Genomic DNA, 26,137 nt, shown 5'->3' with positions numbered 1-26,137 from the left:
ACAGTATTTTTTCAATGATAAAAACTTAAGAATAATATAAACAAAAAATAAGTGCCATGGGGATGGATCCTACATCTCACTGGGGGCTGCTCCCCCTCCCTGGTGTCCTACCACAGAAGGCTTGTAGACAGGAAGTGCCAGATGCCAACAGAGGCAAGGCCACGGGAACCAGGAAGACTGCCCGGGCCCACGCGGTGTGGACGGCAGCCAGCACGCGGGCTGGACCCACCCCCTGCGCCACAGTCCTGAGTGGAGTGTAGACGGCAGCCACAAGCCCCTGTAGCTGTGCCCCAGCACGGCCACGAGGGCTCTGGACTGCATGGAGAATTTCCATTCGAGGGCCAACTCCTAACCCGCTGCCGGTTATTCAACAGAACCGCCCGGTGACTGAAGGGCATGAAGCCATCTTCAAAGTGAAACACAACTGATTCTCGAACAGCACTGGGTTAGAGGCTCCACAGTCAAATATCTTCACAGAATTTACGCCTCCGTACCCACAAGTTCTGAAACGTGGACTCTTCCAACCGAGGCCTGCACCATGCTACAGTGCGTGAGCTCCCCTGGTGGCCAGTGGTAAAGAACCCACCTGCAACGCGGGAGGCGTGAGCTCAGTCCTCGGGTTCAGAAGGTCCCCTGGAGGAGGAAATGGCAACCCACTCCAGTGTCCTTCCTGGGAAATCCCATGGACAGAGGAGCCTGGTGGGCTACAGTCCATGGGGTCACAAGAGTCAGAAAAGACTTAGCAACTAAATCCCCATGTAGTATTTACTACTGAAAAAGATCCATGTATAAGTGACCTGCAGTTCAAACCCACACTTTTCAAGGGTCAACTGGTCATAATGTCTGGGAGGTTCTGATGCTCAGGACCAGCTTTTCAGAAAAAGCTAGGACAACATGCGCCTTCTTCTGCCCCTTACAGAAAAGCCAAGGCTCCGTTGCAAAACAGTTTTTATTTGTTAAATTATCAAATGAGATTATCACACAAAATTAACTATACGGCTAGGCTAAGTGCGTAAAGTGCTCAAGTTTGAAGAACCCGGGGGGTCGCTGCAGGTTCCCTGCCCCCCAGAACAAGGGGCACAGGACGTGCGTCCTTCCCCATGGGGTGTAGGCATGTCCTTGCTTGGGGTGGGGACACACTCTGCATGTGGATTCACAGTTCGTCGTGGCCCAAGGGGCTCCTGATCTCCTCCTGAGTTTCCCCGTCAGTGGCCTCCTTGGGATTAAAGTACCACCGGCTGAGGGCCTCAGGGCCCTGGGCCTCTTCCCAGACATCCTGGTTGATTAAAGCTGCCTCTTTACTTGCCTCGGCGGAAAGTTCCAGAACCTGGTCGACGCTCCTGCATCAACAAGAAGATGATGGAATCTTTTCACCACCCCAACCAGCCTGCCCGAGCGCCTATGAGGCTGCCACACGGGGGAGACAGGTTCAGGATGACCCTCCTTGGGCTTGTGGGAAAGCACAGGTGAGTAAGATTTGTCTGAGCAGAACTCAAACAGCAAAGCCCCTAGAACAGGACTGGCCAGGTGTGAAGGAAGAGTCGTTTACTCGACAAATATTTAAGGAGTACCAACACTGTGCAAGGAACCATCCAAAGGGCGGGAGGCAGAGCCATGAATGGGGCACCGTCCCAGGGATCACATGACGTAAACAGCGGTGGGGATGCCGGCATAAAACGTGCTTTCCCATTCGTGTGTTTTCCATTTACTCCTGTGACCCTGGTGACCTAGAATCCTTTGGCGTGTCTGATTTCACCCCAGGCACACAGAGGGAGGCGATGCCATAGCAGGTGGTATTTGTCATGAGGACCTTTCAAACTTTTCAGGCACCTCAGGAAGTACATTTGACATCATAAAGGAGAAGAAAACTAGATTCTCTTTTGGAAGAGGTGGAGGAAAGCCCCACGATTAGAAAAGTCCCGTGGGTGGGGGCAGGCAGGCAGCTTGGTGGGACTGGCCATCGGCTGTATGGACCTGGGCCCTGGTTACACAAGGGTGCCTGTTCGTGAAAGCCACCGTTACCACCTGCGGCTTTTCTACATGTATTCAGACATTAATAAGAAGTCCCAAGATCTCTCAAAGCCCCTATTCTGAAAAACACATAAAGACCAACCCTAGGGTCCCTGATGTGCTCCTACCCTGGGCAATGATCGCCCCTTTCTATTGTGGCTGCTCAAGAACACTCACAGGGGACTTCCCTGGTGGTCCAGTGTTAAGACTTCACCCTCCAATGCAAGGGGTGTGGATTCAACCCCTGGTTGGGGCGCTAAGATCCCACATGCCTCTGTGCCAAAAAAACGAAAAATATCAAACAGAAGCAATGTTGTAACAAATTCAATAAGGACTTTAAAACCGTCCACATCCAACAACCAAAACAAAAAATTTCTTAGAAAAAGAACACACACGGGGGTATTCTTGGGTCCCAAGAATCTTGCTCTCTCCCTGCCTTGCTGGACCTTCATACCCTTGGCCCCTGGAAATATCAGAGCTGCCCACCCTCTGGGGGTACAGCACACCCTCCACAGGGCAGCTGCCAACAGCCCCTCTCTGCTGAAGGGGAGGTGGCAGGGAGGGGTGCTATCTTTTTCTTGAGCTATTTTCTGCAATACCTTCGGAGCTCCAGGTCCTTCTTCTGGATCACCTCCCTGAGTTCCCTCAGCACGTCAAAGGCCTTCGCATTGTCTTCTGAGCTGCCAATGCCAAGTTCTCCCAGCAGATGGCGTGTGGTCTTCAATTCCTGCTGCAACTCGTCTGGAGGGAAAAAGGGGTTGCCAACCATGGCGCCTTTCAAGGAGCCCCAAGCAATGGACACACGAACTAGGCGGCCAACTAGATTTTTCTCCTTTTGCTGGAATGCTCTCATGTGATGCCAGAATCGTGAAAGGCTCAAAGGAAGAAAGGGCAGTGAAAGAAGACATTCGTGCACTGGCACCGCCTCTGGGCCCCTTTGCCTGAGATCACAGGGGTCGGAGACGGGGGGTCAGGTGTGTCTGCCATGCAGGAAGTTACGGAAACTCTAAGAGGGCATACTGCTGTCCTCGCTACAGAAACGAATGCGTAAGACAGAGACGATCTGGGCGAGAAGGAACTTAAGAACAAACCCGTGGTTTCCAGTCCCCAGTCCCACCATTTCTGCACCTCCTCCCCACCCAGCCCCATGTGGGAAGCCGCCTGCAACAGCACTGGGTCCCCCACCTGCTCTAGCAAAACCAGCATCTCTGAGTCTGGTACAAGTCCCAACCCTACATGTCGCAACTGTACGTTGTGACACTTGGGGACCCTTGTAAGGGTTCTTATAAACACACATCTTCTTTCCCGAGAGACTCAACTGTGTCCTCCCTAAAAGCCATGTTCAGGTCTTAATCTCAGGTACCTGTGAACACAACCTAACTGGAAATGACGTCTCCAGAGATGTAACTGAGTTAGAAGGAGGTCATTAGAGAGGGGCCTAATGCAGCCACTGGTGTTCTTGTAAGAAGGGGAGAGTTTAGACAAGGAGTCTCAGAAACAAGGCCCTGTGAAGACAGAGGTGGTGCCGCAACACTGTGATAACAAACAAAAAACAAAGCCAAAATAAACTTAATGACAATGGGGATTTCCCTGGCGGTCCAGAGGGCAGGGAACCACCTGCCAACACAAGGGACATTGGTCCAACCTTCACTTGCCTCGGGGCAATTAAGCTGTACGCCCAACTACTGAGGACCGTGCGCCTACAGCCCGTGGTCAGAAAGAAGCCTGCACGCAGAACCGAGAGAGCAGCCCCCTGCTCACGACAACTAGAGAAAACCATAAAGACCCAGCGCAGCCAAAAAGAAAATAAATAATTAAGTGCAAAATAAATAAAACAAAAGGAACAGCTGGAAAAAAAAGAGAGAGGCAGTGTTTGGAGAAATGCTCCACCAGCCAACACCTGCCAGCACACTGAAGCCAGGAGAGAGGCAGGGGATACATTCTCCACCAGAGATTCCAGAAGCATCCAACCCCAATGTGGCCCCTTCAACTCGGAGGGAACACATATCTGTTGTTTTCAGCCACCCCGTTTATGCTATTTTGTTACAGAAGCCCTAGGAAACTCTAACAGTCCCTAAGCCCAACTCCTCCCAACAATCTAAGGAATTTATCAGACATGGAGACCGAGAGTTACAAATAAAATTAGAAACCTGGACATGGATGATGGTTCAACAAGGCTCATTTTTCAAGGTCCTGTGTCATACATAGACTATTTCACATTGGAAAAGGCTTGATTTTACATCAGCTTCAAACAAAATATATTCAAGTGGCTCATGAGAGTTCAGCTTAGAAATTACCCAACTCTATGCCATGTGAACCAGCAATTTCACTCCTGGGCATTTATCTAGACAAAACTTTAATTCAAAAAGATACATGCACTCCTATCTTCATAGCAGCACTACGCACAATAGCCAAGACACAGAGGCAACCTAAATGTCCACCAACAGATGAATGAATGAAGATGATGTGGTACATACACACAATGGAATACTACTCAGTCATAAAAAAGAATGAACTGTGCCACCGCAGCAACATGGATGGACCCAGAGGCTATCATACTCGGCACAGTAAGCCAGACAAAGACAGATATCATGTCACCCGTTATGTGTGGGAAGTAAAAAAAAAAGGGTGCAAATGAACTCATCTACAAAAGAGAAACAGATTCACGGACACAGAGAATAGATGGTGGTTACCAAGCAGCAATGGGTTAGGAGAGAGGCAGAGTGAAGTCTGGGATTCAGTTCAGTTTAGTTGCTCAGTCGTGTCCAACTCTTTGTGACCCCACGGACCCTACAGCACGCCAGGCCACCTTGCCCATTACCAACTCCCGGAACTTGCTCAAACTCACGTCCATCAAGCTGGTGATGCCATCCAACCATCTCGTCCTCTGTCATCCCCTTCTCCTCCCACCTTCAGTCTTTTCCAGCATCAGGGTCTTTTCCAATGAGTCAGTTCTTCAAATCAGGTGGCCAAAGTACTGGCGCTTCAGCATCAGTCCTTCCAATGAATATTCAGGACTGATTTCCTTTAGGATGGACTGGTTGGATCTCCTTGCAGTCCAAGGGACTTTCAAGAGTCTTCTGCAACACCACAGTTCAAAAGCATCAATTCTTCAGCACTCAGCTTTCTTTATGGTCCAACTCTCACATCCATACATGACAACTGGAAAAACCATAGCTTTAACTAGATGGACCTTTGTCAGCAAAGTAATATCTCTGGCTTTTTAATATGCTGTGTAAGTTGGTCATAGCTTTTCTTCCAAGGAGCAAGGGTCTTTTAATTTCATGGCTGAAGTTACTATCTACAGTATTTTGGAGCCCCCCCAAAATAAAGTCTGTCACTGTTTCCATTGTTTCCCTATCTATTTGCAATGAAATGATGGGACTGGATGCCATAATAGTAGGAATGTTGAGTTTTAAGCCAACTTTTCCACTCTCCTCTTTCACTTTCATCAAGAGGCTCTTTAGTTCTTCTTCATGTTCTGCCATAAGGGTGGTGTCATCTGTGTATCTGAGGTAATTGATATTTCTCCTGGCAATCTTGATTCCAGCTTGTGCTTCATCCAGCCCGGCATTTCACATGATGTACTCTGCATATAAGTTAAATAAGCAGGGTGACAATATACAGCCTTGACGTACTCTTTTTCCAACTTGGAACCGGTCTGTTGTTCCATGTCCAGTTCTAACTGTTGCTTCTTGACCGGCATATAGATTTCTCAGGAGCCAGGTCAGGTGGTCTGGTATTCCCATCTCTTGAAGACTTTTCCAATTTGTTGTGATCCACACAGTCAAAGGCTTTGGCATAGTCAATAAAGCAGAAATAGATGTTTTTCTGGAACTCTTACTTTTTGATGATCCAACAGATGTTTGCAATTTGATCTCTGGCTCCTCTGTCTTTTCTAAATCCAGCTTGAACATCTGGAAGTTCACAGTTTATGTACTGTTACAGCCTGGCTTGGAGAATTTTGAGCATTACTTTGCTAGTGTGTGAGATGAGTGCAATTGTGTGGTAGTTTGAGCATTCTTTGGCATTGCCTTTCTTTGGGATTGGAATGAAAACTGACCTTTTCCAGTCCTGTGGCCACTGCTGAAGTTTCCAAATTTGCTGGCATATTGAGTGCAGCACTTTTACAACACCATCTTTTAGGGTCTGAAATAGCTCAACTAGAATTCCATTACTAGCTTTGTTCATAGTGATGCTTCCTAAGGCCCACCTGACTTCACATTCCAGGATATCTGGCTGTAGGTAAGTGATCACACTATCATGGTTGTCTCAGTCATGAAGACCTTTTCTGTATAATTCTTCTGTGTATTTTTTCCACCTCTTCTTAATGTCTTCTGTTAGGTCCATACCATTTCTGTCCTTTACTGAGCCCATCTTTGCACGAAATGTTCCCTTGGTATCTCTAATTTTCTTGAAGAGATCTCTAGTCTTTCCCATTCTGTTGTTTTCGTCTATTTCTTTGCATTGATCACTGAATAAGAAGTTTGGGATTAGTAGATGCAAGCAAAGTATATATAGAATGGTTAAACAACATGGTCCTACTGTACAGCATGGGGAAGTACATGCAGTATCCTGTCATTAACCATAACAGCTGCCAAATCCTGCAGTTATGTCTGACTGTGCGACCCCACGGACGACAGCCCACCAGGCCCCTCTGTCCCTGGAATTCTCCAGTCAAGAATACTGGAATGGGTTGCCATTTCCTTCTCCATAACCACAATGGAAGAAAACATGAAAAGTGACTGTATATATACATATATGTAGAGTGAATTGGGCTCCCCTGGTGGCTCAGCAGTAAAGAACCTCTCTGCCAAAGCAGGAGACCTGGGTTCGATCCCTGGGTCAGGAAGATCCCCGGAGGAAGAAATGGCAGCCCACTCCAGTACTCTTGCCTAGAGAATCCCATGGACAGAGGAGCCTGGTGGGCCACAGTCCACGTGGTAGCAAAGAGTCAGACAAGACTGAGCACACACGCATAGCTGAATCACTTTTCTGTACAGCAAAAATTAACACAACACTGTAACGCAATTATACTTAAATGAGGAAGGAAGGAAGGGAGACAGAAAGTGAGAGGAAGGAAGGAAGAAGGCAAACTCTAGGGCAGCTGAAAACTTGCTTGAGAAAGAGACTTTTTCTAAAGAGAACCGTAGGGTCTTGAATGGTGCTCTTCACTCCTGTCAGCTTCTTCAAGTGAAGTATTAGATCGAACGCCCTACGGGAAATGGGAACGCCCTACGGAGATGGGAGCGCCCATCTCTGCTCTGCTCAGAAGACAGGACAAGGTAGGGGGTGGTGGCCCTGTGGTTTCCCAGCTGCCAAAGCACGTTACTAGATCTGCCCAAGGCTGAGAGACGGCAGGCTCCCAGCACGCCTTTCAGGACAGGAGATCACTGAAGGGTCATCCTACAAACCTGGGTTCAAATCGCAATGCAGCTCTGACTCAGGACCCGACCCTAAACAATGTCAGCCTCGCCGGCCCCCCGCATCCTCTGCCATTTAACGGGGGACACACCATCTACTTGCAAGGAGGCCTGTGACATGACATTGAGGGATAAAGGTACCCAGGACACAGGAGACGCCAACACGCACCAGTGGCTTGTCCTGCCGCTTGCCCCACAGCCACCCCAGCTCTTACCTAAGAAGAGCTGCCTGTCTCCATCCAGGTGGACTGATTTCACGGGCAGCTCGTGCCGTGTGGTGTCCAGGGCTATCGCAAATGTCTTGTACTGTTCCCGAAAGCGGCTGGCCACAGCCTCCAAGGGGCTCAGCATCTCAATCTGCAGGCAGGGAGGGAAGAGCCTGTGAGTCCGAGCCCTGCGCTCCCCTCCCTGCAAGTTCACCGGACGGCACGTGTGAGGTAAAGACTCGGCACTGTTCTGGGACTTCCCTGGGGGTCCAGAGGCGAAGACTCCACACTTGGAGTGCTTCCACTGCGGGGGATGCGGGTTCGATCCCGGGTTGGGGAATCTCAGATCCCACGGGCTGCACAGCGCGGGCAAAAGTAAAATAAAATAAAAATAAAGAAATTGATTGTTGTTGTTCAGTCACTAAGTTGTGTCCGACTCTTTACAATCCCGTGGACCATAGCATGCCAGGCTCCTCTGCCCTCCACTACCTCCCAGAGTTTGCTCAGTTTCGTACCCATTGAGTCAGTGATGTGGATACCATCATTTAAGAAACTGGCAGCACCATTTAAAACACTTGATTAGACAAACCTTAATAAAGAAGACACAGCACTGGTCCTCCCAGGTCTCCCTGGGAAGCTTCCAAGGGTGTGGTGGGCTCTCCCGAGTCCCAGCCGGCCAGTAGCAAGGTGGCCCAGGCCTCCTCACCAGGAACACGTGCTGGCCTTCCAGCATGTTCCAAGGCTGAGCCCTTGACTGGGATCACAGTGGACCCAGGAAGGCTGGGCCCTCCTGCTTCAGAGCCCGGAGTTGACAGGCCTCCACCCACCGAGGCCATGCCCACCAAGCCTTCTTTCCTCGTACACGCTATCTGGGGGTTGTAAGGATTCCTTTACGTGATTATCTTTTCTTTTTCTTCTACTGTGAGGTCCAGGAGGACAGGGACCCCGTTTTCAGCTTGGGGCTGGGCCACAGGGAACACTCACAAGCATGTGCTGAGTGTCACGGGCTGGACTTGTTCTCACAAATTCCTTGGTTGATACCCCAACCCTCAGCACCTCAGAACATGACCTGACTTGGAGACTTTACAGAGGTAATCCAGTTAAGGTGGGGTCATTAAGCTGGGCCCTGATCAGTATGACAGATGTCCTCATAAAAGGGGGCAATATAGAGACTGATGCTCACGGGGAGAAGGCCAGCTAACAGTGAGACACAGGGAGAAGATGCCCGCCGACAAGCCAAGGACAGAGCCTGGGACATTCCTTCCCTCCCGGCCCTCGGATGGAACCCACCCTGCTGACACCTTGCTCTCGGATGCACAGCCTCCAGAAGGAAGGGAGAGTAAGTGCCAGTTGTTTAAGCTGCCACCCCACCTGTGGTCCTTTGTTATGGTGGCCCCAGCACACACACTTACTGGGTGAGGAGCCCCATTTCCTGGTCGAGCCTTCCTAGGTTCCTAGGGTTCACTGTGACCTTCCTTGACGTGGACATTCCTGTCCATTCAGCACCAAGCCTGCATCTCCCACCAGCACTCGGGCCCACCTGGGCTGGCCAGAGCATGTCTCACTTTTTTTTTTCGGCCACACCCCATGGCATGTGGGACCTTAGTTTCCAACCAGGGATGGAATGCGTGCCCCGTGCACTGAAGGTGCAGTGTTAGCCAGTGGACCGCCGGAGAAGCCTCCCAGGGCCCGTGTGTGTTAAAGAGACAGGCCCATTTGCAGGACGGTTCTAACATTACCGTCACATCCTCTGATAAACCGCCACACAGAAATACAGAGTTGAAGCCAAATGAGGAGGGACACTCACAATAAAGGCTCTCTCCAACCCTCCCCAAAGGACTGACGCTGCTGGGACATGAGGCTTGGAGGCCGTGGTCACCCCTGACCTGTACATCCAGGAAATCCTCCAGCTCCTTCTTCTTCTGACAGAGGAGAAGCCTGCGCTTCAACTCATAAGCCTTTTTCTGGAGTTTCTCCTTCTCTTTACACAATATTTCTAGGTTCTTTTCTGCCTGTTCTTCGAATGCAGACAGGCCGTTCTCCATCTGGGAAATGCAAAACAAAAGTTCAGGCCAGAGGGGACCTTGCCCCTGTGGCTGACAGCGGCCACCCTTCCATCTGCGACGCACATGAAAAGAGGCTTCATCCTTACCTTCACGGTCAGCAGGGTCAGAAGGAGAGTCTGGGACTCCATCATTTCCATTGCTTGTGACAGATCCTTCAGGAGAAGAAAAAGATACTCCTGGTTCCCCGAGAACTGGTGTAAATCCAGTTCTGTCCCCCTGGGAGAGAAGGGGCAGAACCCTCGCCCACATGTGCTGTCTTCACACGAGCACTCTACCGCTTCTCGACTGTGTCCCCAGGCGGCCTCTTTTCCCACTTAGTCTTCTGGGGCCTCTGTGACAGGACAAGGGTGCTCTTTGGTCTCTTTCTGGCAGGTGGGTGGTCTTCTGCCAGCTGGAGGGCACCCACCAACCCGGCGACCCACCAGAACCAGGACTCGGGGCTCCCCTGCAGGCGAGACCACAGCCCAGCCACCCTCCCTGCCATGGTTGGGACCTGGCCTGTAGACCACCCTAGTGTGGCACCAGAAAATCAGACCCCAGGCTCATTTTTCACATGACCCTGAATTTGTATTTCCTCCCATAGGTGTATACTTGGGAAGATGGAACTCTGTAAATCCTCTAATAATGTCGTGGGCTTTTGTCCTGAAAGGCACAGCTGGCTTGTTCGCTCCTGGAGCAAGGCATCGAGGGGCACCTGGCACAAGGCAGGAGCTGAAACAGATTTAGCCAACCTGCAGCGGCGGCTTCCCTCTCATTTCAGACACTTACTGGGCTCTTTTCACTCACAGCAGAAGAGGATGACAACTCGGCTTTCTTTGACTTTTTTTTTAGTTGTGGAGTCTTTCGGACCACACTTTTATCTAAGATGAAGAAAAGTGTTATCCATAAAGTGAAAAGACACAGGCCACCTAAAGTTCACTGCAGCACTATTTACAAGAGCCAAAACATGGAAGCAACTGAATGTCCATTGACAGATGAATGGATAAAGAAGAGGTAGCATATATCTGGGGCTTTCCTAGCAGCTCAGATGGGAAAGAGTCTGCCTGCAACACAGAAGACCTGGGTGCGATTCCTGGGTTGGAAAGATCCCCTGGAGAAGGACATGGCAACCCACTCCAGATTTCTTGCCTGGAAAATCTCGTGGATGGAGGAGCTTGGCGGGCTACAGTCCACAGGGTCGCAAAGAGTCAGACATGACCAAGCGACTAGCACTAGTATATATCTACAATGGAATACTATTAGGCCATAAAAAGAATGAAATAATTGTATTTGCAGCAACATGGATGGACCCAGAGATTATCATACTAAATGAAGTCAAGACAGAAAGACAAATATCATATGATATCACTTAATGTGGAATCTAAAAAAAAAAATGAACTTATACACAAAATGGAAACAGACCCACTGACATATAGAAAACAAACTTATGGTTACCAAAGAGGAAAGGTTGGGGGGATAAATTAGGAGGTTGGAATTAACATATAAAATAGATCCCAATAAGGACCTACTGTATAGTAACGGAACTATACTCAGTATTTTATAATAACATATAAGGAAAAATAATCTGAAAAAGAATCTACATAACCTTTATATATATATATATATATATGAATCACTGTATTATGTATCTGAAACTTACACAACATTGTAAATCAACTACACTTTAAAAAAAAAGTGTTTCTAGGGTGAGAAGAGCAGGTTTTGGAAGCCCTCAGGGATGCACTGCAACCTGCAGTGGGGGAATGGACGGGGACAGTGGACTACTTACCGTGAATGGCTGAGAGATCCAGGTCAGACAAGGCAGTGTCATGCCCTTCCAGCAAGGTAGACTGCAGGTTGCCTTTGTCAAGCCCACTGCCATCTATGGGACCCAAGGAGAATTCCCAGGAGTCAGCACAGTTAGCAAGATGTGGAAGCCTGGAAGCAGGAAACTTTTCTCGGCAATACCACCTGCTTCCAAAAACTCAGTTTCTTGCAAAGAAGCAGTAGAGAAGGCTGAAAAACCTTTGGAAATTCCCACCCACCAACTTGAATATATTTTAAAGTAGAACTAGAAAAGAGAGGCATTCTTTAGGACCAAAAGACATAAATAAGCTTTTCTGCTTAGTTTAAATAAAGGATGCTGTGTACATATGAATGTACAAAACAGAAACAGACCTAGGACCTACTCTACAGCAGAGAACTACACTCAATAGTTTGTAAAGACCTATAAGGGAAAAGAATAGGAAAAAGACAAGACATAGATGTATACGTATAACTAAATCACTGGGCTGTACAACTGAAACTCATACAGCACTGTAGATCAATTATCCCTCATAAAAATATAAAAATAGGGAATGCCCTGGCAGTCCAGTCGTGAGGAATCCACGCTCTCACTGCTAGGGCCCTGGGCTTGACCCCTGGTTGCAGAACCAAGATCCTGAAAGCTGTGTGGTACAGTCAAAAATAAAGAAAAATAAAATAAACGTATAAATAAACAAACAAGGAGCTTTGCTCAGAGAATTCTCCAGACAACAACACTGGAGTGGAATAGCCATTCCCTTCTCCTAGGGGATCCTTCCAACCCAGGGATCGAGCCTCGGTCTCCTGCACTGCAGGCAGATTCTTCTCCGTCTGAGTCACCAGAGAAGGCCAAGAGTCTAATAGCATGCAATATACATGTTCTGCCCTCTGCTCTTTTTCTCTCTTTCTCTTGTAGCTTCATTTTTTAGCCTCTATTTAAAAATGTGAAATTACACCTTGTACTGTCTAAAATGGGCACTTGGTGAACGGCAGGTTTCAATTAAACAAGGTTTCCAGGAGGCTGCAGAATGAGCAAATAGTATGTAAAATACAGTCATGTTAGCAAGTAAACAAAACTCTTCAATGAAGAACTGTGCAGTTGAGGAAACGAGTAAAGTGACAAAAAGTATAAATGCGGGTACCTTTTGTGTTCAAATTTTTAAAAAATGCTCATTAGACAAAAATCTATCAGGAGCAGCTGGCTGCCTCCTGGGTGAGGAACGGGAACTAGAGGCAGGAGATTTCTGTTTCCACTGGTTGAATGTTCTGTCATCTGCATGTAGAGCATTTCCATTAAGAAAACTAATGTTCGATCAAGGCATACAATGGAACTCAAGCAGTCCCTCTAAACTGTCATGGCTATGTTTAAATTACAATTCTGTCTTGGCACTACTGACATGGGGGCGCAGATCATTCTTTTTTGTGGGGCCATCCTGTGCTCTGAGGGTGTCAATCCCTGGCCTCCACCCACCAGCATCCCACACCACCGGCCTCAATAACCCCAGCTGAGAACCCTGAGTTGTAAATGTGGCAGGCCCAGTTTTTGACCCCTCTGACCATGCCAGCTTTCCCAGCTTCACACATGGCCCTCAACCCAGCTGCATGACAGAAGACTAAAAGGCTGGCTCCAGCTCCGTGTGCCCGCTTCTCAGTCACGCCTGGGTCAAGGAACAGAATAACTTCTGACAAACAGCTAGAACAGGATCAGCAAGTTGTAGCCTGCAGGCCAAATCCGGCCCACTTCCCGTGTTTGTTAATAAAGTTCTATTAGGACACAGACAAGCCCATTTGTGTACACACGGTTTGTGGCTGTTTTCACGCTGCGAAAGGCAGAGTTAAGTGTTTAGTGACAGAGGCTGTCTGGCCTGCAAAGTCTAAAATATTTACCACTGGCTCAGGAAAGTTTTGCTGACTCTTCATCTAAACAATAAAGCAGGAAATTTAAGTCATAAAAGGACATATTTAGTTTTCTCCTATGGGACTCAAAGTTATTGCCATTTTGAATGAGGGTTCGTGGGCCAAGAAAGTTTTGCTTTTTGTGAATTGCTCTTCTACAAGAGAAGAGAGCTGCCCACTCCCGCCGGTGAGGCAGGCACAGAGCTGGATGATGCGCTACTTTGGGGAGCAGCCTTCCCCAGCTTCCAGAATGAGCACACTGACCAGGACTGGGCAGCAAACACTCCAGTGATGGTCCTCTGAATGGCAGGTCACGGGCGAGCTTCTGCCCTCCTGGGCTACACTCCCCTTTCCTCTGGTCACACGGCATGTGGGATCTTAGTTCCCCGACCAGTGATCGAACTCGTGCCCCACCCCCCGACCCCCGCCCCGCACTGGAAGCTCAGTCTTAACCACTGGACTGCTAAGGAAGTCCCTATTACCCATTTTTTAAATACCCAACACATGACACGTCTACAATCAGAAAATGTGAAAGTTTTCGTATCGCGCTGGTGAAAGCTTTTAGAAGACGATCCAACCAAAGACAGTGAGAGGCAGGAGGATGCGGCCTCATACCCTCTCTGAAAGTCCTGCTCTCAGAGCTCTGGTGGGAAATGGCCACATGAGCAAGGAACTGGTGCCACAAAGGAGCACCATGATGGCAATGTGGCTCTTCTCTGGGGCCACAAAGGCAGGAAGGGACGGGCCCCCTCATTCCTGTGCCATCCCTTTCAGCTCCTCACACATCCCAGATCAGTCTTCATACTGAAACTCTCCGCCTAGTTCCTTTCCTTCATGCTCCCCATGAAGGAAAGGGAGTTTTAACCCAGCATACTTAGAAACAAAATTTTCCACCATGCTCATCACCCTCTGAGCCTTGGAGCTCTTTCAAACTCTCCCTGCATCTTTACCCACCTTTGCTCTTTTGGAGCTGGCTGGATTTTGTTCCACCTGCAGGCATTGTCCCACCGGCCTTTAATGCATCTGCTGCAGGAGCCTGTTAGGGGAATATACGACCTTCAGGGGACAAGACACCTTCCTTCCTGCCATCTGCAAAGCCTGCATTTGCTCTTACTTGGAGGCAAGGGGATAGACTCAAGGAGTTCTGACACTTAACTGCATATATACAGGATGAAGGCTTCCCAGGCAGCGCTAGTGGTAAGGAACCCGCCTGCCAATGCAGGAGACATAAGAGATGTGGTTCATTCCCTGGGTTGGGAAGATCCCCTGGAGGAAGGCATGGCAACCCACGCCAACATTCTTGCCTGGAGGATCCCATGGGCAGAGGAGCCAGGCAGGCTACAGTCCATGGGGCCACAAAGAGTCGGACACGAGTGAAGCAACTTAGCATGCACGCCCGCACATAGACGATAAATGTTACTTTTTTCAAAAGATACCTTCATATCCGTTGAACATAGGAAACTATCAAAAATTTGCTGGTGGTAATATCTGACATGGCAGATTACAGATGATTGATTTTCTATATACTTTTTAGTATTGCCCAGTTTTACACAGAGAACATATTAATTTGGTAGTCAAAATAAACAAAGCTTCTGTAAAGGTCTTACTCTTCAAAAATTATACAAAAGCAAGCAACAGTTGCAGCTGGCAAGCCGTCATAGTAATATAAAAGCAAAAAGAAAATCTTGTAAAGAGTGAAAACATTTTGATGTACAGACACCACTCCTATTCAGCCTCCCAACAGAGGTCTGAGAATAAGAAATAAAAGCCAAGCAAGTTGCAAAAAAAAAAAAAGAAAACTCCCTTCTTGCAGACAGGATACTTCACATAGAAAATCCCAAAAGAGGTTTAGAAGCACTGCTAAAACTAGAAAGTAAGTTTAGCAAATTTGCAGGACACAGGGCCAATATAAAAAGATACTTCTAGCAATGAACAACTTTGTGACCCCATGGACTGTAGCCCACCAGGCTCCTCTGTCCATAGGATTATCCAGGCATGAATACTGAACGGGTTGCCATCTCCTCCTCCAGGGGATCTTCCTGAACCCAGGGATCAAGTCTGGGCTTCCTGCATTGCCAGTGGATTCTTGTACCCTAAGCCACCTAGGAAGCCCCCCAGTGTGCTGGACACCTAAAACCAATACAATGTTATACGTGAATTATTTCTTAATTTAAAAAATTAATAAAATCTCATCACAAAAGAAACAAATTAAAGAAAGAAAGAAAAGACTGTATCTTGTATAACAGCATTAAAACCACCAAATACTTAGGTATAAACCTAACCAAACATGGAGAAGATCTGTATGCTGAGAATTACAAAATACTGATGAAATAAATCTAACAAAAACAAATAAATGGAGAGGAATATCATGTTCATGGACTGAAAGACTTGGGTGTTTTTAGGATGTTATTCTCCCTAAACTGATGCACAGATTCAATATAATTAAAATTCCAGAAATTTTGGTAGGAAATGGCATTATAAGTCTGAAATTTGTACAGAAAGGCAAAGGAACTAGAAGTACCAGTTTTGGAAAAGAACAGAGTGGGAAAATTCACAGGACCCAACGCTAAGACTTCCTACAAAACTGTATAATCTGGGCAGTGTATAAATGGCCAAAGGACAGACACATAGAAAAGTAGAAAAGAACAGTCTAAAAATGATATACACATGTATAGTCTACTGCTTTGCAACAGACGTGATAAGACAATACAATAAGGAAAGGAGAGTCATTTCAACAAATGGCGCTGGAATATGAGGACGTCTGTACACTTTTTTAAAAATGAACTTGAATTTCATCATCACTGCAGATACAAAAATTAATTCAAAATGGATCCCAGACCTAAACGTAAAACCTAAAACTATAAAACTCACTGCAGAAATGGGAGAAAATGTTTGTGATCTTGGCTGAGGCAAAGGTTTCCTAGATAAGACACGAAAAGCACATTCCATAAAAGCAGAAATTGATAAACTTCATCAAAAGTGAGAACTTCTGCTGTTTACAAGACACTTAAGAGAACGGAAAGCCAAGTCATACACTGGAAAAAAAATATTTGCAAATCACCACAAAGGGTTGATATCGAGGACACAGAAAGAGCTCTCACAACTCAAGGATGAGAAAAAAAAAACAATCTAATTTTTTTAAATGGGCAAAAGATCTGAATGGACACATCACCAAAGATATAGGAATGGTCAATAAGTACATGAAAAGATGCTCAGTATCATCAGTTGTTATGGAGATGCAATTTAAAACCACAGTGAGATAGCCATTCGCACCCACTAGGATGGTGTCATCTTACAGTAATGGCTCTCCTCTGTGGCTGCAGCCTCTCTGGATAAGTCGGGCAGTTTTACAAAGTCAAACATACAATTCCCTTATAATTCCACTCTTGGGAGAACTGCAATCACATCCATGCAAAATCCTGAACAGCAATGTTTAAGGTGGCTTTATTCATAAGTGTCAAAAACGGGAAAGAAACCCAGTGTCCTTGGCCAGGGAATGGCTGAGCACACTGCGGTCCATCCATGCAGTGGAATGTCCATCAGCCAGCACAGGAGCCCACGCTAACTGTACAGAGGCAGGCAGGCGGACCTTTACGGGAAAGCAGCCAGTCCGCAAGAGGCTGCAACCTGGGTGGTACCTTTTAAAAGATCTTCTGGAAAAGCCGAGCTACAGGGACAGAAAACAAATCGTGGTTGCCTCGGATGGGGAAGGGCCGGTTCCATCAGAGCACAAGGGGTCTCGGGGGTGACAGACTTCTCCATCTTGACGGTGGTGCCTTTGTGACTGCACGCACTGGTCAAAACTCACAGAATTATATGCTGAAAAGAGTGATGCTTCCTTTATGGAAACTACACCTTAATTTAAAAGATTAAAAAAAAAGAAAATGGAGAAGCTCTTAAAAATCTAAAATACTATATAAGCATGTAGACACATGGGGGTGCTGTAACCAAGCTGTCCAGGAATTTTAAAATTATGAAGTGTGGACTGTTAGCCTTTGTTGAAAATTACTTCAATAATGTAAACCACGGACTCTGGGTCCAGATGCATCATTTTAGGTTCCTAGGCTGTAAACACGCCATACTCCAGTGTGAGATGCTGATGACAGACAGGATAGGCACGTGAGGGGGTGGGGTGGGGGTATGGATGGGAAATCTCTGTACTCTCCACTCAGTTTTGCTTTGAAACTCAAACTGCTCTAAAAAAAATTAAGTCCATAAAAAAGAAAAAAATCACTCCAAGAAGCGTATCAGTTGGCACAAAAGTATCCTTTTCCTTCAAGCCCGGTCTTAAATCACGTTAATTAAGAAAGAACCTAAAAAAAAAAAATAAAAAAAAAAAAAAAAAAGAAAGAACCTGCCATTCACCCTACCAGAATAAAAGAAAGGCAGTAGAAATAAATATTTAACTAAACTTTACCAAATCTTACGATTTTTTCCAAATCATAAACAAAGATTTGGAAAACGGGATAACAAAAACTTTACACACACTGGCGGTCCGTACACGCTGAAACAAAAAGGTCACTGGGTAATCTAATGACTGTTCTCACTGAACACCACACAAAGCAGGTTCTCAAAGTATTAAATGTTTTCTGCTGTCATTTTCAGTGGTTTCATCATTCCCGTGGTGCGGCTAGAAGGTAAGTCACTAAGCCCTTCCTGTAACGCTGGGCGATTCAGGCACGTCATTTTTCCCCATGGTCTTTCTCTCACACCCTCCAGGTATTTTTTATGACACCAGCCAAGGCCAGAGAACTGTGTGCCAGGCATTAGAAGGAACGGCTTCAGGACAGAATCCAGAAAGGAATTACTGTGTTGAGAGACAGGAATAACTTTATGATTCACTAGAGCTCGTGGCCTTGCACAAGGGATACTCAAAGCGATCAGCCACCCACAAGAGAGATCCGTGCACTGGCGCGAAGGGCGTGACCGTCCCAGAGGCAAACTGGGCCACAGCCCTGAAACGCTTCCTTCAGGACCAGGCGGTGTCTGGCTGCTGCAACTTGTCTCAGAACTCCAAGTTCAGAACGGTTTCAAATGGACGTTATGTGTTACCTTTCTGGGGGCTTTCTTTTCATACTGCAAGTACCGCGACTCCACTATTCTTCCACCTGCAAGGGACACACAGTTGGTTTATAATAAAACTACGGCATGCAGTGTTAAGGATCCACCAGGTGCCCAGGATGCCCACACCCCACCCCGAAAGCTGGGCACTGTCAGCCCGTCCTGCTCAGCTTTGAGCATGTATGAGACATCTTTTGTATGCAAGAAGACGTAGGAGATACCTCCTGTATATAAGGGCTTCCCAGGTGATTCAGCCGTAAAGAATGTGCCTGCCAATGCAGGAGGCGCAGGAGACGTGGATTTGATCCCTCGGTCAGGAAGATCCCCTGGAGAAGGGAATGGCTACCCACTCCGGTATTCTTGCCTAGGAAATCCATGGACAGCGGAGCCCAGCAGGCTAGTCCAAAGGGTCACAAAGAGTTGGACACGACTGATTGATGGAACACACACACACACTGTACACAAGCGCTTGGACTAGAGGCGGAGCCACGGAGACCCAAGAAACTACGATCAAGGAAGAGCAAGGGGGCTTCCCTGGAATCCACCTGCTAATGCAGGAAACCCGGGTTCAATCCCTGATCGCACGTGGCTTGGAGCAACTAAGCTGGTGCACCGAGCCTGTGCTCTACAGCCCGGGAACCACTGAAGCCCCCAGCACCCTATAGCCTGTGTTCGGCAACAGAGAAGCCACTGCAGTGACAAGCCTGAGCACCACAATTAGAGCGTAGCCCCTGCTCACTGAGACCAGAGAAGAGCCCAGGCAGCAAGGAAGATCCAGCACAGCCAAAAATAAACAGGTAGACACAATTATTTAAAAAAAGAAAACAAAGGGCATGAGTATGTGCCAACAGTCAGAACAGAAAGTGGGCTCAGGGCAGAGCAGGGCAGGGAAAGGAAGAAAGAGCTTCCAAGGCGGCCACCTGAGAATTCCCTGGCTGTGCAGTAGTTAGGACTCCGGGTTCAATCCCTGCTAGGGGAACTGAGATCCCACAAACCCTGCCGCTTGGCCAGAAAAAAAAAAAAGGCAAAGATGGCCACCTGTTTACCTTCTCCTCCCGCCCCAACTTGCTCTGTGTGCTGTGACCCCAAGTGCCCTTCTCCCACCCAGGCCCGCCTATGACCCAATCATGGTACTGCCTTTTACATCCCCCAAATGCACTCTTAGTTCAGGACTGCGCCCCTGAGACTCAGTACCAATACCCCTCTGGAACACAGCCATATTCCTTGGTGAAAGTCCAGCCCCAGGTCCCCTTCCACACCTGACCCCGGAACGCCGAAAGCGGATGGAGGAAGCCCACATGTCCCCTCCATCCCCCAGGGGCTCTTACTTCACACCCAGTGCTCAACCCCAGTCCTCTGCTCTGACCTCCACCTCCTACCCCGGGGCCATCCCTCCAGTCAGCTGGTGACATCTTCCCTACGTCACTGGCAAGACAGAAGCAGTCCCAGGAGGTCCTCCCATCTGGGCATCTAGCTGCCTCTCAACCTCAGGGCCATAACCTGGGCTCCCCCATGTGATGGGACTTCCGTGCTTGGGGGTAAAACGAACCCCCAACTCTGGGTGCTGGGCCCAGCCCTCACCCAGTTAGGCAAACCTACTCCCCCAGCCCCGCCCTATATCACCCCACTTCCTCTCCCCAGGGGTCTCACTGTTCATTCTCTCTCCACTCCAACCCCCGCCCCCTCCCACTTTTCTGCTCCCCTTTACTATGCCGGCTCCTCCTCTCCTCTCTGCTTCCATGGAATCCCCCCACTCCCCAGTCTGGCCCTCACGATCACGAGGAAATTCCTTCCAGCCAGCTCCCTGAGATGCCTTAGCTCCGAGCCCGGCGGGCCATCCTCAGTGCTCGTCCTGAGGCAGCGGCAGTGGGCAGCACACTGGCTGCACCCTCCTCTCTGACGCACTGTCCCCAGGCTCACCGCCCTGCGGCAGCTACAGCAGGCTGTCTTGTGGGTCCAAGAGCTGCTGAAGGCTGAGCGCCTCCAGGCCCCTTGCAGGTCCCGTGTCCCCTGTTCCTCAAGCTAGCAGGCTGGAGGTAGAGCTGGTAGTCACCCAGGCGTGCCCCAGGCAGGGAAGAGCCGTGCCTGCAGGGAGAGTGGGCTCACTCAGTCAGGCAGGAGGCACCGAGGGTCCAGGTCAGAGCAGGCAGGGTCCAGGGTAGAGAATCAAGCCACACCTGGGATCTGCCACCAGGTGTCCAGCAAGGGACTGGGGCGAAGCACACCCCCAGTTCCAGGTAGAGGAGACCAGAACGCGCTGGGTCTAATACCATCAGCAAAGGAGTTGACTCATCTAGGAAGGAGATTCTGGGTTCCCTGCACAATTGAAAAGCAGTTTCAAGTTGCTGGAAAACTAGAATGCACCTGCTTGTTCTCAACAGCGGTGGGTTTTCCAAAGAAGCAATGTTACAAGGAAGGATATAATTTGTGCCCAAGAACTAGACCATGTGTAAATAGGACAGATTTTACGGACCAGGTGACATAAACCTCCAGTCACTGGGGAACTAGAATTCTGCTCCAAATTCTCTGAGATCCACACTGATGCAGGGCATAAAAATACTTCAGCGTAACAGAGCCTTGAGCTGCAATGTGTGAGAACCTTGGGTCTAGCACCCAAACTGGTAGAGTCAAGACCCAAGAGTCAAGGAGGGCTGTTGACAGTGACCCCAGACACACAGGTGGACATCAGACAGGTGGGTACCCCCGAGAGACTGACACACTTATTCAGAAACAAACTTTGATGTTTTATAACAAATTCAGCTCAGACTCTCCTCACCCACTCTTACAAGTGGGTGTGTCCTGGGCACAGCCCGAGACCCCCATGGCCAGAAAGGCCCACTGCCCTGAACAACACCCCTCAGGGCTGGGTGACCAAACTCAGGGTCCCCAAAGGTGTGACTAGAAAGAAGGAAAGCCCCAGCTTTCCTGCTCTGACCTGTTTTTTTCCTTTTTCTTTTTTCCCCAGAAGTACTTACTGCGGGCGGCGGGGGAAACGGGGTAATCACTTTTTTTTTCTGGCCAAGCCAGCAACATGTAGGATCTTAGTTCCCTGATCAGTGCCCACTGCATTAGAAGTTCCACAGAAGTCCAAAAATCACTTAATTTCAGTGGATTCCATTTCAAAAGATAGATTCTCCCATGCTGCTCACCTTGTGTTCTTCCTTTGCTCCTAGCACCCCTAGCAGTACTGGGGCCCACTGCAGGAGGCTTCCTAAAGGAGAGAAACGGGGTGGGGGGGGTCTTGTTAATGCAGGTGGATAAAAAGCTCTGGGAAGCCACCCAGGAGGCTGGGCTTCCTTGGGACAGCCTTGTCCCAGCACCCACCCCTCTTGCCCATCTCTGCAAGGCGGGGCCATCTCCACGGGACGAGGGATACTGAGTCCCAGCCTTGTCAGCCAGGGAAAACGCCTGAGAAGAGCAAGCTTTTTTTTGTTGGCTGTGCCATGTGGCATGTGGGACCTTAGTCCCCCCATGAGGGATTGAACCCAAGCCCCCTGTGACGCAAGTGCAGAGTTTTAACTGCTGGACCGCCAGGGAAGGCCCGAGATCGAGCATTTTTGCCGAGTCTGAACGATCTCAACTTCATTAATTCATCGGGCGTTTGTGTGCCAACTGTATTGTATACCACTGAGGATACACGGTGAGCAGCAGTCTAGATTTCTTCTCTGAGAGGGATAACCAGCAATTTCCTATCAGGCAAGTGCGAAGAGGGAACGCCCAAGGCAGGGAAAGGGGTGGGGGTTGGGGGTGAGTGACAAGCACCATTAACTCACATACATGAGGAAGGACATTCCCAGACAGAGACCATCAAGGTCAAGGGCACAGAGAATGATGCGGAAACTGGAATTGATAAGCCCCAGTGTCTCAGGAGTAAAGAATCCACCTGACAATGGAGGAAATGTGGGATGGATCCCCGAGTCGGGACCCTCTGGAGGAGGAAATGGCAACCACTCCAGTATTCTTGCCTGGGAAAATCTCATGGACGGGAGGCCTGGAGTCGCAGAAGAGTCGGACACAGCTTAGCAACTAAACAATACGAGCCCTATGGCTTAGCTGGAGAAGGCAATTTGAGGAGGGGGTGAGGGATGGGGAAACACTGAGTCCCAGGAGCCAGGCGGGCAGGAGGCACTTGATAAACAGTCAGACGAGTAACTCAGCAGTGCTCGCGGGAGGGCAATTCTGATGCCTAGGGGACATTTGGCGGTGTCTAAACACCCACGATGGTCACAACAGAGGGGACTGCTATCGGCCTAGTGGGGGAGACCAGTGCTCAACGCCCTGCAACACACAGGACGGCGCCCACCACAGAGAGGACCCTCCTGCAGATGGCAGCACTACCAAGGCTGGGGGGCCCCGAAGCGGTCAACAAGTGATCGGCAGCGTGGGAGGCAGGGCTGCTGCAAAACTCCGGTCAAAAAATTACGAACCCTGATGGCAGTTAGGGGGAGAATGAATACATGTTTGTGTATGGCTAGTCCGTTCGCTGTTCACCTGAAACCATCACAACACTGTTAATCGGCTATACCCCAAGACAAAATTTTAAATAAAAAATGAACCCTGAATATTACTCAACCCTAAAAAGGAATGAAGTACTGATACGTGTTGAAACAAATAAATCTCAAAAATGTTGTCCTGAGTCAAAGAAGCCAGGCACTTAATGTCATGTGTCGCATGATTCCACTGATAGGAAATATCCAGAACAGGCTAATCCATAGAGACAGAAAGCAGAGTGCTCAAGAGAGAAGGATATATATATGTAAATATGACTGATTTGAGTTGATGTATGGCAGAGACCACTACAGCGGGATGCCAAGCAGGGGTCTGGCCACTGTCAATCCTCCTGAGGTCACAGACAGGCTCCACTGGCAACAGCGGTGCTGGGCCCCTTTTCAGCTCACTGTAGCCCCCTTCCGTGTTATGGGTTCTGATGCAAGGTGAGACCCAAGCCAGGGCTGGGGGTGCCTCCAAGCCACAGTGGGGAGAGGCAACTTAACAAATGCTGGCTGGGCGCCAGGCGCTCTGCTCCTTCATGGAATGTTCCCAACCCCGCAGACACCTAACTGTTGGCCTGCTTTCTCTTTGTTTTCCAGACAAGGACCTGGGATTTATACAGGTCACCCCTAGGGAGTCTCAGAGCTGGAAAGGGACAGAGTAAAGATTCCCTCTGGGCTACTCAGATGGTGCTAGTGGTAAAGAACCTGCCTGTCAATGCAGGAGATAGAAGAGATGCGGGCTCGATCCCTGGGTTGGGAAGATCCCCTGGAGGAGGGCATGGCAACCCACTCCAGTATTCTTGCCTGGAGAATCCCATGGACAGAGGAGCCTGACAGGCTACAGTCCACAGAGCCTCAAAGAGTCAGACATGACTGAAGAGACTTAGACACACACACACACACACACACACAGATTCTCTCTGGGGTCTGCGCCAGGGCTCTGGAGACAAAACAAAGGAACTTAGGCCAAACCTGCAGGGACCTGAGGGTTGGGGAAAGGGTGGCACTACATCTGTGCCCAGCCTCAAGCACTTCCCCCGAACTTCAGAGAGGCTAATGTCAATTTCCGTTAGGACAAGGGGCTGTGGAATAAACACAAGTGACTTTAGGCGGCCCACTAAATTTTCATGCGCACAGGCACAATAAACATTGGTGGAATACACAAAGCCTTGTGAGACATGGAGTATTTCCTGTCATATCAATAAACAAGGACATCCCAGTCATCAATGATTCCAGCCCTCCAGGGCACGCAGGAAGGAGACAAATACCTAGGCAACCCAGCAGCCATTAGACCACAGCCACTCCATATGGGGAGCCCTGAAGAACTCAGTGCAGGATACTGGCCCTAGATAGTTGAGATGACTCTGAAAGGAATGATTTCAGTGAGCCCAGAATCTTGCCGGAGAAGGCAATGGCACCCCACTCCAGTACTCTTGCCTGGAAAATCCCATGGACAGAGGAGCCTGGAAGGCTGCAGTCCATGGGGTTGAGAAGAGTCGGACACAACTGAGCAACTTCACTTTCACTTTTCACATTCATCCACTGGAGAAGGAAATGGCAACGCATTCCAGTGTTCTTGCCTGGTGAATCCCAGGGGCGGGGGAGCCTGGTGGGCTGCCGTCTATAGGGTTGCACAGAGTCGGACACGACTGAAGTGACTTAGCAGAATCTTGCATCTTTCCCTACATATAAAAGTGCTAGATTCCTTTATTTGAGACACCAGGTTTTCTTTAACTCACAATAATCTCTCGATGTTCAGGCTATCTGCCCTTTGTTACCAACTGTTGAGTCCTTCCCCCAGGCCACAGGTTGGAGGCCTTGCACCAAAGCCATAGACACGAAGCCCAGAACCAAGGTCACCTCTGAAATTGACTGAGCCCCTTTGTAACCACTGCTAAAAGCCCACCCGCCATGATCATCACCAGCAGGCTTCCAGACCCCGAATTAGGCAAAAACGCCCACAGCTGTACTCACCCTAAGGTGCCCTGACCAATCACCTAACGCCAGCCTTCCAGCAGGAATTTTCTTGGTCTTAAGTCTATAAAACTTGGCTATTAATCCATGAAACCTGTCAACCCACTCGCTGCATTTGCAGCGCCCTTATTATCTCTGCTCACTCTCTTCTGAAATGCTGTGTGGAAATTCTTTTCCAACTCGAACTCAGACTGCCTCAACACAAATTTTCATCTAACTTGACTCCTCCCTGTCCCTTCAGAGCAATTTTCTCACGGTTACTTGAGATGCTGCCTCCCAGGCTTAAGTCCTAAAAATTTCCGCTGAATAAAACATAACTCTCAACTTTCAGGTTGTGACTGTTTTTTAATTTGACACCCGGAATCACACCTGGCAAGGGGTAAGTATTCCACATCTGTCTCTTGCTATGTGAGCCTGGGCAAATGATCTTTCCTCCCTAAGCTCATTTGTAAATGAGGAACATAGGATTAAAAAAAAAAAGTAAATGAAAAGAGATATTTCAGCGGTTCAACAGCTGTCCACTACAGAAAAGATAACTGGAAGAACTACGAATCACATTTAGTGGCGAGGCACGGCTCTAAACGCTTTTAAACCTCACACTAGGCGGCGGCGTGATCAGCCGGGTTTCTCCAGGGAGGAAAGCGAGGCAGAGAGAGGTTAAGTCACCCGCCGGAGAACACCCCGGATGGAAACTTCTGACCAGGGACTCGAACTCGTCCTCGGGTCCTGCGTCCACGCTCCCCAGCATGCACAAGGCCGCGTCCCACCTCCCAGAACCCGCGCATCTCGGTGGTTCTTGGGGAGGGGCTCAGATTCGAACTCAACCCGAGGACATTTACCTCCCCAGCTCTGCGGCCCCTCTGTCCCCAGCCCTCGACTACAGCCCTCCACCTGACACCCACAAATCCAGGCCTGCAGCGCCACAACTTACCCAGCGCCCCGCCCCGAGGAATCCGCCATTTTCCCGCCTTCAACTCAAAGGCCGGCCTCTCAAGTCGAATCCCCCGCCCTCTCCCGGACCAGGCCATATCGCGACGCCGCAAGAGGGGTGACCGTGAGTAGAGCGGTCGCCTCCTGCGCGCGCGTCTCTATGGCCTCCCCTCACACTTGGTTTCGCCCACCAGCGGCAGGGGGCGGGGGCGCGGGCAAGAAGTCGGAAGCGATGGGCGGAGATTCGTGGCCCTCCGCCCCCTGGCGCTTTGCGTCACGCCCCCCCAGGCCCGCCC

At 49.0% G+C, this 26,137-nt stretch overlaps 1 protein-coding gene across 4 annotated transcripts; it reads right to left on the bottom strand.

The window, feature by feature from the left end:
- Window positions 1-931: 931 nt before the first annotated feature.
- Window positions 932-25,995, bottom strand: HAUS8 (HAUS augmin like complex subunit 8). 4 transcript variants are annotated; one of them, XM_061421680.1, is made up of 11 exons: window positions 25,843-25,986; window positions 21,594-21,655; window positions 18,436-18,491; window positions 14,338-14,419; window positions 11,474-11,566; window positions 10,474-10,565; window positions 9,792-9,857; window positions 9,526-9,684; window positions 7,649-7,790; window positions 2,610-2,751; window positions 932-1,340 (listed from the first exon to the last, which is right to left on the bottom strand). In XM_061421680.1, exons 1-11 carry the CDS (start codon window positions 25,869-25,871, stop codon window positions 1,154-1,156), a joined length of 1,110 nt encoding a protein of 369 aa, XP_061277664.1. In that variant the 5' UTR covers window positions 25,872-25,986; the 3' UTR covers window positions 932-1,153. The 4 variants fall into 4 exon arrangements, with proteins under 4 accessions (XP_061277664.1, XP_061277665.1, XP_061277667.1 ...); XM_061421681.1 differs by lacking the exon at window positions 11,474-11,566 and having other exon boundaries at window positions 25,843-25,995; XM_061421683.1 differs by lacking the exons at window positions 21,594-21,655; window positions 25,843-25,986 and adding an exon at window positions 17,022-17,696.
- Window positions 25,996-26,137: the final 142 nt, after the last annotated feature.

The sequence above is a fragment of the Bos javanicus genome, chromosome 7 (genome assembly GCF_032452875.1).
Source record: "Bos javanicus breed banteng chromosome 7, ARS-OSU_banteng_1.0, whole genome shotgun sequence".
In the NCBI taxonomy this organism is placed as follows: Eukaryota; Metazoa; Chordata; class Mammalia; order Artiodactyla; family Bovidae; genus Bos; species Bos javanicus.
The sequence above is the reverse complement of the archived record's forward strand: the minus strand, read 5'-3'. Positions and strand labels throughout refer to the sequence as shown.